Here is a 16,218-nt window from a genome sequence, read left to right as displayed (position 1 = left end):
CCACACAGCCACACTATCCTGTATCTCGTATCACAGTGGAATCCCACGTGAGGTAAGGGGAATTTAACGTGCTAACAATATGACCCAGATTTTTGTTGACTGCAGTAACCAAGTTTGGAGCAGTTTACATCTCATTTGCATTCGCCACAAGCAAGCATGACAGATTTTATATACAGTGTTGCTTGAGTTGCGCACTTCGGGGTGCCACGGTTATAATTAGAAAAGCCCCAAAGTTGATCATTTTCTCTGTATCATTTAAAACAAATGAGTTTCGTTCAAATGGCTTTTATAGGCATATTTCAACCCCATAAAGAAGGGTAATTTAAATATACTTCTGAGAAAGGGTGCGTATACCAAGAAATGTGCTACTGCATGAACAATAGGAATGTGACTTTCAGTAACACTGCAGCCACCTGTTATATGACATTAACATGACAGAAAAAATGTCCTCAGAGATCTTCCACCAGGCTTGGAGAATTACTCTTCATTTCTGGGTATCCAGAAATAGCAAGTCATTAAGAGAATGGCAGGTGATGGGCATATTAGGAAGGCTCAGCAGAGGCGATGCGTAATGAAGACAGTTCAACCTTACAGTATTCTTCCCTATCCCATTCACCAATCTTCTTGCCTTCATCCCTTGTTTTCCCTAACTCACATAGCTTCAAACTGCCTTTGTATTCTACTTTGTCTTTCAAGTCGAAGTGCGACCTAGGGACAGAGTATGATGTGAGGTTTGGTTTCTGAGAGAGAATTACACTCCTCTCAGTACGGTTTGGAAAAACAGAAGTGAGGACACACTGCTCCCAGGACGAGTTACAGGAATTACAGAAATAATGAGAGCTCCATATGCTGTGATAATTTTAATGAACTTGGTGGAGAGTGGTTTTATTGCTCAACTGAAACAGTCAATACAAATCCAAGGGTGATGGTAATGCATACGATTTCTCCCCTGCCAATCTCACAGTGCTGCAGTGCTAATGTAGAGCTAATACTGATTAAGCCCCCAGAGATTGAGAGTCTTTTGATTTTACTCCATGCATTTTAGTACGGTTATTTTAGTGAAAATGAAAGGAGTGTCTAAATATGTTTACTGTATGTTCTATTGGTATATTAGGATGCAGATATAAGCATATGTGCAAAACCAACTAATTTAAATGCAGCCCATCTTCATCAGAACAACGGCTGCGTAAGTTGTCTTTGCAAGCAGCTCAGAATGACTCATGTTTATTTTAAGGTAGCGACCTCTAGTGGCTGTAACGATTATGAGGGGAACAAAGGAGGAAGTCAGCTATTCAGTGGCAAATGAAGCAAAAAAGGTATGATTTCCTGGGTGTACATTTATCCAGATCTTCCACATAGCTTCCACATTTTGCAGCCGATGAAGCATGCGCACTAGAGTCTATCGCTGCCCTAGTAGGTAACTTCCGGTTTAGCTCTAAGTTGAATGGGGACAAAATGGTGTAATTATGTGGCTCTTCTGGACTTTACAAATGCTGTTTGAGCGAATAAATCAAATACTGATAGTGACGTTAGTCATTTACCAACATGTCCTCACTCCCAACTTGTCAAATATGACAGCTTGTTCTATCTACTCCTCTAGCATCAGTTTTGGATGTGAGGGCTCTGCGGTCAAGTTGTCAATAATACGTAATATGCAATGTCCGGTTAGACTTTCAAAATGAAGGCTTTGCGGTCAGGTTTGCAATAACAAATAATATACAATATCTGGTTATACTTTCAAGGTAAAGTTTGCTGACACTTATATTATGACATATTATGACCTTTGGACTGTTATTAGTGTTGTCAAATGGTCGCAGGCTGCTGGGTAGGACATGATGGGAGTGGCTACGTTCAACAGCTGTTTCTTTACACTGTAAGTTTATGGGAAAAAGTATTTTTTTGGCCAGTGTGCATCATGTGACTATGTAATAACTTGCTTTGGCCACTGTCAAATTGGCTTAAAAGCCCAGTGCTATTCCTGGCGGCTTGGGCCATAGAAGCACAGGATTTTAACTTAGGAGACCATGGTTTGTGTCCCATGAACAAACAAAAGTCTTTGGTAAGTTGTGCAACATAGTTAAACTATTTCATGTTTGGACCAAACCATGACCTTTTCCTCAACCGAGTAGTTTTTGTGCCTAAACATAATAAAATTGTGACCATTTCCCAACATTGACCACATGAGGTTCGATCAGATTCGCCTGTAACTGGTACTCTCCAACAGTCATCTGTTGTAGTTTTTGTGTCGTTGTGAGAATAGTCAAATACGTAATTTTGGGAGTCACTGGCAATTTACCAATTTAGCTGTTTAGGTATGAGGAAAATAAGATGTGAATAATGAAACATTTACTGATTTGGACATTATTAGGAAGAAATTCATAAAAAGCTTTTGTTTGACTGAAAATCGAATAACTTCCCAGTGACTCTAATTAGAGCATCGAATGGGATACATTTAATCAGACTTCCTCATGCGTAAGAGGCCTACAATTAGCCTTAATAACTCACAGTGCACCATGATAATATAAGTCTATTTCGCAATTACTCTCTGTAGGATTATTGGCACTGCCTAATGCAATAATGGCATGCATTTTTGTCTCTCCATGAGGTGACCTTCGCTCCCATGTTGACTGCTGAAACTAGACAAGACTCCAGGATGCTAATTAGATTTCGAAGTGGTGCTTTACTAAAGGCAGGTGCATTGGAAAGGTCAACTGTACGAGTGAACCAGCCGTATGCGCTAAGAACACATGGGAAGGGCTGGCATCAGTTGTAAGGAAAATACAGTAAACAGTACAGTATTTTATGTGGTTTGTTACGGGTGCCTAATTAGAGTGAATTAACCAGCTCACTTCTGATCAAATATTGCCAAACATTTCAGTGGATTGCTTGAGATTCAAACATGTAACCAAAATTGCAAACATTTCTTCAGCAAAATGTCTGGCTTGCATAATTATCAACTGAATGTGTCTGTACTTGAGACACAAGCTCATATATGATTCATTCTAATATGAAAAGACAGATGGGATATTGACTCTCAACATAAACCCACATTGCCTACACCTACCTGGTGCACTATAGCCGCATTTTATGTATGTCACCAACATATGAAAAACAAAGAAGTCTGAACAGGAGAAACTCCCAACATTTGGGACTTGGGGAATAGTATGTGTACTTTCGGTTTCCAACAGAAAATACAGAGGCAAAAAAAAACCTGGGGTCTCATGTGCATCATCTCTTATTTACTTGCTTAGATGATTTTCCTGATGACAGATGACAGTTAGAGAGGATGTTCCGGAACCATGGTTCCTGACTGTTGCCTGTGATATAGTCCGGGCCCAGTGGGATTCCACTGTTGTGTTCTGCTTAATAATCCAAATCCTCTAAGTCCCCCTCGGCCCACTTCAGTCCTTTGATTGCTCCTTGTATTTTTATTACGTTATACTCCATTTTCATAATCTCTTATGGTGTGTGCTGGAGAGAAAGAAAGGAGAGGGCCTAACAAGTGCTGCATACTGCTCCCCTAAAGTCATTCAGATTACAAGGGTCAGTCTCTAATCCATAAAGCTGAGTATGTCTGCTCCCAATTTGGAATAATAATTCTTGGAGAAAAATTACAGTATGGTAAACTGGCTGTGGCAAGCTGCATGCTCATGTTTATGCACATCCATTAAAGTGTGTTTTTGTGACTTGTGTGTCACTACAAATGTAAATGTGCTTGAGCTAGCTCTTGCATACATCCGCATTGCCACCTGGGAACATGTCCGTCGGCGACAGAGGACAGATATTCACTTTGCTCAGTCACCATGGATCATGCAACACAACCTTTTGAAGGAAGTAATTCATTCGGCGATAAGCACAACAAAACGGGAGGAAAAAGAGCACTGTCAGCAGCCATCAAGATGGTAGAGTGTGATAGGCAAGTCTAGCTCTGTAATCAATCTGCACATGCACTCCATGCAAGGCCATGCAGTGCATTTCAAAGTCCAATGCTTGGCTGGAAGAAAACAAAGGAGGGATCATGCTCGGACATTGTGAACTAGTTAGGCGAAGTGTACAATAACATGATTATAAATGTCTCATTAACACTTTTAACAGTCAAGCTAAATTTCTCCAAGTTATACTAAAACGTATTTGTATTATTGTGTTGTGCTTAGGGTAAAATTGGACTGACACAGGTTTAGCTTTGTTTAAGGGGCAGTGATCATTAATGTTTATTAACAACAATAGACAATTTTGACACCCAGGAGGAAATACAAAAGTATGTGCGAACCAAAGTAGTCTTTTGTTGTTAAGCATAGCTAAACATCATTCATAGCAGCCTCAAAGCCTGAAGATCCAGCATCCAGCGACATTTACTGTACAAAACTACACCTCACCCAGAGGGTAAAATCCTCAGCAAATGGGTCTGATATAATCTACATTTTTAGTAAACCATTTTTTATAAATGTTTTATAGGCTACACTATCTTTTCAGTACATTAAACATCAAATTCAATTTCAATCATGTGAAAAAAATGTATTTCCATCTTGTATAGAGCGGAAAACATGTTTGCAATGCAACAGCAGGCCTGCTGGAAAAATGCAATTTTTACTTACCATGGTCTTATTAGTCTTAATATTCTATTCAGTTTCCTTTGAATTGCACTACCCTTTCAGGATGTAAACAAGATCTTTTTACAGAAAAATAAATAAATAAACTGGCTGCACATACTTAACTTCATAGCCTCTTTGTTCAGTAAAGCATATTGCACAGGTGACACATTATTAAGGAGTATAGGTAACATTAATATATATTGTAAGCTAATGAAATCACAAAAGTATCGGGAAATATTTCTTAAGGAGTTACTGACATGTCTCTGTCAATCCATTCTGAATGCATCACTGGTCATTAAACTTAAGTGTGTGTATGTTTTCTTTTTATCACACACACATTAAGAATGTAACTCCAAATCAGCAGTAACATGCTGATTGTGCCAATTTGCCACCCTAACAATAGATGCCAGTGTATCCAGAATTTCTGGAGCAGTAGAGCCATTGGAAATCATACAATGCATGCAGCAATCATGTCACAATTGAGATGTGAATGTCACGTATCCTAGGATGATACAAATTAGCAAAATATATTCAGGAGCAAAGCCATTGAATAGTGAGACTGTATTGTTCTCCTGCAGAGTCTGTCCCCGTCTGCCTCCCCATGATTTTGCATTTTTCCCCCACAACAGCCTGATGCCAAGGGTAAGATATACATCTGTCTAATTTCTTGCTTGTCAGCCCACCATCTGGTACAGCGTCAACATTAAAGACAGGAAAAATGGTATCACACTGTCAATCGCACACACACACACACACACTAGTGTAGGAGGCGCACGTTACTGAGATCTATAGGTGGTGGGCATATCACAAACAAATTGGTCATTTTTGTTTACCTATAGATGGGATGTTTTACTAAAAAAAAAATGGAGGGAGCATTATTACCAGAGTAACCGCTAACTGCTGCTAACCATAGCTGCCCCAAAGCTGGTTAGCTCAGGTAGCCATGCGGCCAGTGGTTCGGACTGGGAGCTTGGGGAACAGGGAGGTGTTTGTGTTTATACCGTTAGCACAGGAGCTTTGTGGTGGGGCTAGCTGGTTAGCATGGTAACTTCAGTAGAAGTTATCACAACACAATGTGTTGACATCATAAAGTCAAAACCGCTATTTCTGCACTTTCTGTTGATCATTTTAGTCAGTATTTGAAGGTTTTCAACAGAGCGTCAGGCATGTCCAATTCGGCCCTGATCCCAACCCTGTGGATCAGCTTGGATCACCCTGCCCTACACCCTGTATCCAAGCCTTCAGCTCTTATTTATTTAATATTAGTTTCATGTACAAAGCTTAAACAATGTTTTAAAAACACATTATTCAGGACCATTACAGTTGTAAGGAGGTACTGATTTTAATTTATGCCTTACTACAGTTATCTTCTTCATGCTCTCCATTCTCTCTCCCATTTGTCGCTCTCATTTAAAGCAGCTATAATCAACTTTTTTTTTTTTAAATTAACAATAAATCACTTGACTTGTATGTGAAATGGGTTGTTCTTGGTTACAAAATGATCCCCTGTCTCTGCTAGAAACATGACTCATGACTCATATCAGCTTGAAAGGTGATAATAATCTTGCACGTTTATTTCTGAACTGAAAACTAAATAAATCAGCCGTCAAGTAATTTTAGTATTTGATTACTGTCTTAATTATCTGGCTTGTAGTATGAATTGTGGGTCTGAGACTTGGCTTAGGCATGTTATTTAGTTTTGTGCTCAACAAAGAGCTGCAGGGAAGAAAAAATACTCTTGAGGTTTTGAGTAAGATCCATCTATTCTCTCCCTTAATCTCCTTTGCTGAATACCATCTCATTTGGCTTTTTGGAACCTTGTAAAAATACTATTAGGAGCAACAGGAGGAACTTAATGAGCAAAGGCGACTGAAAAGAGAAGAAACTTCTCCTTCCTTTCTATTCAAGAACAGCTTCCTCAAGGCCTCCCAATGTGGAGGCTATATCTTTAAAGCAGCCTCTTCACATGTGAATAGCATTATTATTTCCTTTGACACTGGTTCAGGTTGGACAACAAGAACCACGGCTACAGTCTCTTTAGTATTGTTTAGAACGGAACAAGGACAGGAAAAAATGTCAAATTTCAAATGTCAAATTTCTGAAAATATGAAATATTTCTCCTTGGAAAGAAAAGTGTTTCTAAAGCGACTCAATAAGAGTTCACAACCTTGCAACAAGTTGAACATGTCACCAGCTGCTATCCTCACAACACATTCTGTGAAAGTGTTGTTTGAAATGCAATTAAACCTTCTTTGTGCATTGAGTCAATTAGTGTTGTCATTATGGCTGGTTGAAAAAAAATACTAAGTAAAAAACAGGTTTCTTTTGTGAGTAGCTGTCTCGATGCATTCTGCCACTGCATGATCTCCCTTTGTCTGGGGGCCACAGGGTGTTAAATACTGTATTCATGGTCAATCTAAGAAGAAAATTGCAGACTGTTACATTATCCACTGACAGCAGTCATGAACAGGTGTTAATGTCTTGTAACCATCTGTTAATTGCTGGTGGGTCTCGTGATCCCTAACTTCGCACATGTCGTCTTAAAGTCTTGTGCTTAGCACCGTAAGACGAATACATCAGGAATGAGAATGTGAGAATTTAAGAGTGAGCGAGCACGCAGATGTTTGCAACAACGCACGCACACATTTACACACATACCACAAGCTTGCTTCTCGAATGTGTCTTACATTTAAGTCTTAATTCTGTTGCAGGTGACAGAGACACGGACGGGGCCACTGGGATGCAGTAGCTATGACAATCTGGACTCAGTCAGCTCGATCCTTCTGCAGAGCCCGGAGAGCAAGCTTCATCTGCAAGGTAAACACACTGGTATCAATATTTTTCATATGCTGCCCCGTGATGTTGTATAGCAGGGTTCTACTCCATTTTGGACTTGAGAGGATCTGTAGTCATTCAATTCTCTTAGGTGAACAATGGAAACAGTTTTAGCATTTAAAAAAAAATGAATTTCAATACATTTCTTAATCAGGGCCTGTTAGATTTGTTCTCCCTGATATGATTCTGTGGTGGTAGATGTCAATGTTCTCACGTTTTAAGTCTCATAAAGGACCATTTTGTGGGATTTAGTGGCATCTAGCCGTGAGGTTGCAGGTTGCAGCAACAAAATACTCCTTGTCTAAAGACGCAAAAAAAAGCAAAGGATGCAAAAAAATGCACAAGGTCGTCTCTAAAGCCAGAGTTTGGTTTGTCTGTTCTGGGCTAGTGTGGAAACATGGCAGTGCCAAATAATGGTATATAAAATGCTCATTCTGATGTTACCAAAACACAAAAATTCCTAGTTTCAGGTGATTATACATAAATATAAAAAAACGCAGGCATAAGAGCAGAAACAAGCACTCTCTTCGGTTGAATGTATAATAAGTCAATTAGAATTCATTGAAAGGTATTGCTATACTTAACAACCTAACTATCAATACTAGCATCAAACCCTGATCTATTCTTAGTCCCTCCAAATGTATCTCAAGAAATGTGTTGAGCTTATGAAGGAGTCACTTTCATCAGGCTTCCGTAATGTGAGAAAATTAATCTTCTAGCGTGTCACTCACGGATCATACGTCAGCGGATGCAAATAGCAACTTCTACTCATTAGTGGCTATGTTCTTTCAAGTGAAAATAGTTCCTTCTTAAACACTGACACACCTAATAATTAGCCTAAGAGAAGAATTTGCTTGCAGTGACAGTCACCCTAGGGAGAAGGAATGATGAAACGCCGTGTAACCGTGGTCAAGTGTTTGAATAGAGTGATCGCCTCTTTGATTTATTCCAGTTTATGCAGGTTATTAAAACCAGTTTGAGAATCACAGAGGCTTATTTTCAATCCAGCCCCCCCTTCCTTTTCCTTTCAGCGAGGGATCATTACTCGTCCTCTAAAATCAGAGAACTAAGTGGTTTGTCAAAGAAACACTTTTAAGTCCTCTGCTGCCACTTACTCAAAGGACTCTATAGGTTTTGGGAAAAGCTTTATTGTCATGCACCAAATGTATTAGCCTTGTGCTTTGAAGAATGTTTTTTTTTTTTTTTTTTTTACCCAATTGATAGATGACAGGCTTGGAAAGATTCTTTCTTTTGGCTTGATAATAACCCCAAAGAATTGGAAAGCTTTTCCGATTGGTTTCTGGCTTTGAGTTAGATATTAGGCCAAATTATATTGGTGTGTGTGTGTGTGTGTGTGTGTGTGTGTGTGTGTGTGTGTGTGTGTGTGTGTGTGTGTGTGTGTTTATGCATTTTGTGTGTGGGCGAAGGGTGAGGGGAGGTGTTGAGTGTTCTCCTGAAAATGCATTCTTTTAAGAGCAATTATGGTTCCTGCCTTTAATTAGAAAGACAGCTGATGGTGTAACTTCTTCAACAATCACCGTGCTCTTCATAACGCTCCTCAAAGTGATGGCACTTCACACAGCCCAGGGAGAGGCATGCAGCCAGTGGAGAGCTTTTAAGGTCCATGCCGCTCAAATATATTTATAATGAGATCCAATCGTTTAATTCATCCTACACTTTTCCTTTGTCATAAACACTCCTTTAAGTGGTAAAGTTTTATCCCTTGGTGAACTACAGTATAAATTCCTCTCAGATCTAACCAGTCATGTATTTTTTTCTCCCCCTGTGTAAAATTAGCATAGGTTAAACCTCTGCATTCACTTGGGTCACAGTCTGCATTGCGTCCCGGATTGGTTGGATTAATGCTTCTGAGTTTCTCTGTACTTTCAAGGCAATTCAGTCTGCTTCGAAATAGTGTTATTTTTCTCCAACGCAAGTGGAAAGTGCAATATAAAGCCATTACATATTATTACAGATCACCAGAGTTCTCTATTTCTGAAAGATATGCACTCGTATTAAGATACATGAGGCTGTGTCCATAGGCCATTTTTCCTCTGTGTCAACAAACACAAGCAGATGACAGAGAAACACAAAGACGGTCTTTGCTTTGATATGTTTATCAGTGCTCCCAGCATCTAACAACATTTGAAATTACAAGATGACATGCGGTTGCAAGATCTCAGTCATAAAACATAGGTGGGGGGTGTATGTGTCTGTGCTTATTTTAAATTATGTATTGAATAACATTATTTGGGGGGTAAAGCATTTAATTATTTTATTTCTACAAAAGAAATGAATAATGTAATGGATTTTTCTATAAGTTGAAAAGGATACATTTGCTGGAACAGTTTTAATTGTTGCTGTGTAAGCAAAATGTATTAGCATCAACCTTTAGGCGTACCCTGGGGAGGTTTTGGACAATAGTGGTACTTTGGAGCAATGGTTTATGAATGGGCCCCCTTTGTTTTTTTAGTTTTCTTTGTATTGAGGACCCGCATATCTGCCTTGGGTTTCACTCTGTGATGCAGCAATGCGGCAAAGACAATGAAAAGAACATGGATTTAAATATGAGTCAATTTCAAATATTACAAAAATCATCTTTGCCAAAGCTGGATGAGGAAGGACATGTATTCTGTATGTTTGTATGACAGGAACATGGCTTGTATCGGGTTTAACACAGAACGTAAACCAATTCCTTTTTGATATTGTTTTTGTTTGTTTGTTTGTTTTGTCAGAAACCTCCACAGGGCAAACAACTTTTAGTTGATTGTTGAGTCTCATCCCCAGGTCATCAAATGCTGATGCTTTGGGTTAGCGTTTCGACATTTTGTTTAAGGCCTGGACTACACGTAAATGGATATTTTTTTAAGCGGATATTTTCGTCCTCGTTTTAAAAAAAAAAACTCTGTCCACACCGCAGAAATATCTCTGTCCATACAAAGAGGAAAAACTGAAAACGATCGCCTCTGAAGCCTGCAATGCCATGCCCAGCCGATAGGTGGCGATTAGCAAAATGTAAAATACCACAGAAGAAGCATGCGCAGTCAAACGGTCCAGAAGAAGCAGTCAAACGGCGGCAGTTAGGGTAAGAAGTTACGGCGAAGAAAACGAAAATAGAATCTTTTGTGTGGACCGACAATGAAGTGGAGTTGTTGCAACAACGTTACGTTCATGTGTAGAGCTGAGATGAGACCTAAAAGTGCAAAGCACACATAGATAGCCCGGTACATGTCGGCAATTGTTGTTGACAACCGTTTTGCTTCAATGCGCATGTGCGAACGGCTTGTCGCTAGGCGCTTGACGTCATCGCGTCAACACCAGCTCCATTTAACATCGCTACACGGATCCACTCAATCGGATATTTTTTTATTTCTCCACTTTTTTATCCGTTTAAAAATATCTCCGTTTATGTGGGTGAAATCGCCGTGTTCGTGTGGTTGAGAGGCCCAATTGGACAGAAAAACGTGCGTTTAGAAATATATCGTATTCGTGTAGTCCAGGCCTAAGTTACACCCAGGCATGGCTGGGATGCTTACAGATACTTTGTTGCACGGTTGTTGATCGGTGGTCGAAGTGGTGGTGTGGACGCTTTGTTGGGCAGTTGCTATGGTGTTTGACGTGGTTGTTGGGACATTTACAGATAGCTGTTACATCCAGTAGATGCTAGGTTGATTCATGGTGCCACAATGGTGTTAATTAACTGCTGCTGGAGTATTTGAAGCTTTTTCTATGGCAATTCCGAGTGTGATTATGAAAAAAACCTACACTACACAGAAGAAATCTCAGCAGCTTGAGTTTAAATCTTTTCCCTCTATATGGGTGCACTTAGAATAATTGGATATGTGGAAAATTGCAAGTTAATGGTTGAGCCATTTGGAGCAACTTGCAGACCCCACAGTGGTTCCCACAGCAGCTTGATCTCCTTTTGTTCATACAAAACACAGATTTACCACATCCCTCGGCTGGTCTTTACTGACAGTGCTTCAAAAGTAACAGCTTTGACAGCATTGTCCTGTTCTTTGACAACACGCCATAAATGGACTTCACAAACTATCCCTTGAGGAGGAAGACATTGGCTGGGCCCAGGACTGCTCTTCAGCGCTAGCAGCTCTCGGCACATCTAATGAACACCCACCATGTGTCTCATTTTCCAAATGCCCATTGACCTTTTACCAGGCAATTAGCTTAAATGCAAACTTTTGGCATTTAAACTGTGGGGAGGAGTCGTATCTGGCCAATGTGGAAGATCACAGAACATTGGCAGCACTGTCTAATGTGCAAAATATGCACACCATGCAACATTTTAGCTGAAAAAGAATTTTCAGATTTTACAGTAATCACTGAAGAAAACAGCTTTCGAGACAAATCTTGTTTGGCCTAAAATGAGGTTACCCCAATGTGGATGTACCTCAGGAGAACACCCGGTGCATGTAGTGCCTGCTGATTTCCCTGTATGGTGGTTTCTTTCTGTAGACTCTGTTCACACGGGCATGATTTGATTAAAAGTGTGCATGACTGACTCGTGGGACAAAGGTTCAAATAAACACACTGAACTTGAGTCCACAGTTCTCAACCCACCTAACTATTTAAAGTGAGTCACATCAAAAAAAGAACGGAAGGGAAATGCAAACCTATCTCAAGGTAGACATCAAAAGGAAGGATGGGGGGAGCAGCACGCTTTAAACTCTGATGCAATCGTTTTATCTTTACCTCTTCTACACATCTTCATAGTGCCATATGCAGTGTGTAGGACAGGTATCAGTTGTGAGCACGTGCTTCAAATCAACAAGCTCACGAGGCAGCACCACAGAGAGATCATTCAGGCTTCCGATGCCCATATGTCTGCAAATTCGAAAACAAGTGAATGCATACGTTCAGTTAGATTAAGCAGTAAGTCTGCCGAAGAAGACAAAAACACCTCCTGGCGATATATATTCAATATCGAAGATTAGATTTTGACATGCCTTCAAAATTGAGATTTACTAATGCTATTTTTATGGAGATGGATTCACGTATTTATATAAATCCTTTTCAAGAATTACTGCTTGAATGTTTTTCTACTTCTTGTTTTTTAGTCTGTTACGTTTCTTTTTCTTTTGTATTTGCTTCCTGAAATGTGGACATTGTGTTGTAGGAGGTCCGTCTTGAATTAATGATGATTATAGCTGATTTGAATCACCTGTGCTACACACTACAAACGTTTGTCATCCTGTGAAAACTATTCTTTTTTGATTTGCCCCGTCTTGCGTCTTGGAGGTGCATGGTTTTCACAAGACAGTGACAACAGATGATTTTTAGTTTTGACTCTGAGAAGGAAAAAAAATATATTCATAGAACTTGAAATAACAAGATGGCATCCAAGCAAAAGAAAAAAAAATGCATCTCAAGTCCTCTTTGCTCTGCTGAGTTGAACCAGTTTGTGACGAAATGTACAAAGAAAGGTCTGTACTCACAAAATTGGTGCAGAGCCTCAAAAAAATTTCTTTTTCTTTTCTCTCATTTGTCAGGACAGGGGAAATAATGTAGCACAAATATTTCAGCTTGCAGTCCAAGGCATCTTCAGTGTGCTCTCATATTGAAGAAGGCCTCTGGCTACTTTGTCAAATTAATCCTGACTGAAATATTTACTAGCTAACAGAAATAAGAGAGATTTGCCAATATACCTGAGGCACAATATGCTGCCTAACACTGGCTGATCAAGAACAACCATATATGACTAAATATGCTGACTAATTTAAGTCCAGTTGCCTACGATACAGTGCTTAGAATTACCATGACCTGGATGACTGAGAACCTTTATCAACAAAACATAAAGTGTTTAAGGAATAAATGCAAAAACCAGTGCCTCATATGATAAGACAAGTTTAGGTTAAATTTTCAATGATCTTGTGACAATGCTGTCCTTTTTGCTCTTGTTAGGTTAAGGCACACAAATCACTTGGTTACGGTTAGGAAAAGAGCAGGTTTTGGCTTATCTGTGTCAGTTGCCACATGGCTGGAAATTGTCCCGAGGTCTCCTTATGAATATCCAGTTGTGTTACTCTTACAAATGTTGAAACACAATCTTGAACAGCGGTTGCTGGCTTGGCAGCCTTCTCGGCTGTAACTCAACCACATATACGATACAATATGGTACATTGCCGATGACATGTACAAATGTGAACACATCGTTATCCTGGCGTACATAAGATTTCAAGTGATCCACATTTTGGACATTCTAAACTGTTAGTTCTAATTATCTTAGACCAACGGTTAGAGGTTGAACAAAAACCCTCCAAGTACAATACTGCACCCTCTCCATCTTTTGGAAATGAATAAACTCATAAAAAAGCCTAATCTAGACTAGCTATTTTAATTGCTTATGAATTAAATAAGGGGATCATATTAGTATGCAGCACCATGTGAGTTACAAGAAGGATGCAGTAATAGAAAACCCACTCCATTTCATTCTTCTAATTAAACTTTTAATCATGCCTTTTTTCTTTCCCACTTTCATTTTTTCGCTCCAAACCTCAGCACTTTATCTACCTTGAGGCGTAATTGTAAGTGCAAAACTTTGTTACAGAATGTACACAAGGAAATGATTACAAACCTGTAGCCAAACATTTTACTGCTTTCTGAGTGATTCGCTTTTGAATGGTCCGAGACAGCATTGTGGTTTAAATTAACATGCAAGAAAGAAGCGAGTTAGTGAATTTAGTTGTGGTCAAATTTCTCCTGGAGACACTAGGCTTTAGTCTTTTCTAAAATAACAGAATTTCTTTCAAAGGAAATGTTTTTTTCCTCTCTCTTTCTTACCCCTGTGGTCCGCTCTTTGTGAGCTGGTGGGGCTGCGAGCTACAGATAACACAATGCGGATATGACACTCCCTGGATATTCCCTCTGCTTTCACTTAGATTTAGATTAGAACGCTGTAGTGGTCTCTGACATCAAGGGAGCTACCTATCAAAGTCTAAACTCAGTCCCCTTCTCTCCCACAGTTTTTGCTTTGTAAAATGTTTGGGAAATTAACCAACACCTTCTGCTTTCTCCCCTTATTTCCCTGACAATCATCAGAATTAGAGATGGCACTGGAACGATTTTTTTTTCACATTAGATTTCATGCATGACTTAGCAAAGCTTTGATCTATCACACATGAAAACTTTGTGTTGCTTAAACTTAATGTGACTGCGGGGGGTTCGGGTTTTTGGCATGTTTAGCGCCTGAGTGCATATGCACGGCTATATTAGCAGCTAATTACAGCACCAGTGGGCATCAGGATGTGTTATTAGCACAGATTATTTGTGGAAATGCAAGAGGAACTCATTGATCCTGACCCAGCCTGTCACCCAACATGAATCACAGTATAACCTTACACACACTCATGTGTCCGAACATGATATAATCGACCTATTTTGGACTACAAATTATCTGCTGGGCCAAAGACGTATTCTGCACATGCAGCAAAAGCCATTGGTGTGAACCCACTCTTAAATTTTTAATGTCTCCTGTGATTCATTGGCACATAGACATGTCGGTTTGTTTATTTTCTCAAGTTCAATCTGAAGGAAAGATCCACACTATTTAGCTTCACTGCAACTGGGATTTAAATACACTTTTGTTCTTCCACATTAATTTGTTCCCTGTTTGTTTGTCCTCTCTCCAGGCTAAAGCTTAGAAACCCGATGATATTGGTTTTGGCTGGATTCTCACTTTCTGCCTCCACTGGGACGTAGAAGTAAAAATAGTTTATTAAGGATGAGAATTAAGTGAAAGAGGGAATTAGCGCGTGGTAGTTAAATGGTCAGAATTTTCATTACTTACTGAAAGTCTTCTTACACAGTGTGTTTGAGGTGGTATTTTTTTATGTCCTAATTTCCTGCCATCTGTTAGTATTTATCATTGATTACCTTATTTGAATTGGTGGTATTTTTTTTTAAAAGGCAACACAGCAGGGACTTTCAGCATATTAGGAAGAAGATTGGAATATTTGTGTAATTTGATATCCAACACAAATAGAGAACACACACCGTACTGGGGGTTGAAAATAGCAAATTGGGTACATATATTAACTAGGCCAAAGAAAGATACAAGGCCCTGGAACCTCGACAAGCCATTACCTTGCAAGGACGCAATCACCTCCAATATGGCCGTCATAAATTAGCACCAAAACAAAAGCAAACTAATTTGCTTCTCTCAATCCCCGCTGCATGCTTTCTCTCCCTTTCTCTTCTCTCTTTTCACCGGTTTCCTCAACAGCCTATCTTGGAAGAGCCATGAGCCTATCTTGGAAGATTTATGAATATGTTAGAATAGCCTGAGCCAACAGTTTTCAAAGTGGTGAAGTGAAAATAAATTAAACCAGCCCTGTAGGCAAGTCGTGCAGTGAGTGATGAATTAGATACTCATTGCTCTGTCGCTCGATGCCTGTCTCTCTTTTTCGAGTGAAAACGCTGCAAACACTGTGGGGAAGACAAACAAACATACAAATCAATTAAGTTGTTTTTGATGACAGACTTGTTGAAAAATTGATTTAGACAGTAAAGTATATCAGTAAACACAATGTCCTCTGTTACCAGTGAATAATTTACTGAAGGGAAATCTTTGGTGCAAAACATGGAGAGCAAATGTTGGGCCAGCACAACAATAAACAGACAGAGGCATTTTCATCAGCTTTCTTTACAACTCACTTGTGCTCTTACTTGCCCTGCATCCTTCAATTTACACACAGAAACATAGCAGGGTCTTTAAATGTCCATCTTCTTTTCCTCTCTGAAATCAGGACACAAACCAAAACCAAAAAGTTTTTAT

The 16,218-nt window shown here is 39.5% G+C and overlaps 1 protein-coding gene across 2 annotated transcripts in view; it reads left to right on the top strand.

The window, feature by feature from the left end:
- Positions 1–16,218, top strand: part of brinp1 (bone morphogenetic protein/retinoic acid inducible neural-specific 1) — a 99,563-nt gene that overhangs the window by 58,110 nt on the left and 25,235 nt on the right. For both annotated transcript variants that reach the window (XM_073477432.1, XM_073477431.1), the window contains one exon: positions 7,304–7,409. In XM_073477432.1, the coding sequence (XP_073333533.1) occupies positions 7,304–7,409 (106 nt within the window). The remainder of the gene's footprint in view (positions 1–7,303; positions 7,410–16,218) is intronic.

This window comes from Pagrus major, chromosome 12 (assembly GCF_040436345.1).
Source record: "Pagrus major chromosome 12, Pma_NU_1.0".
Classification (NCBI taxonomy): Eukaryota; Metazoa; Chordata; class Actinopteri; order Spariformes; family Sparidae; genus Pagrus; species Pagrus major.
Note: the sequence above shows the minus strand (reverse complement) of the source record. Positions and strands in the feature narration are given on the sequence as shown.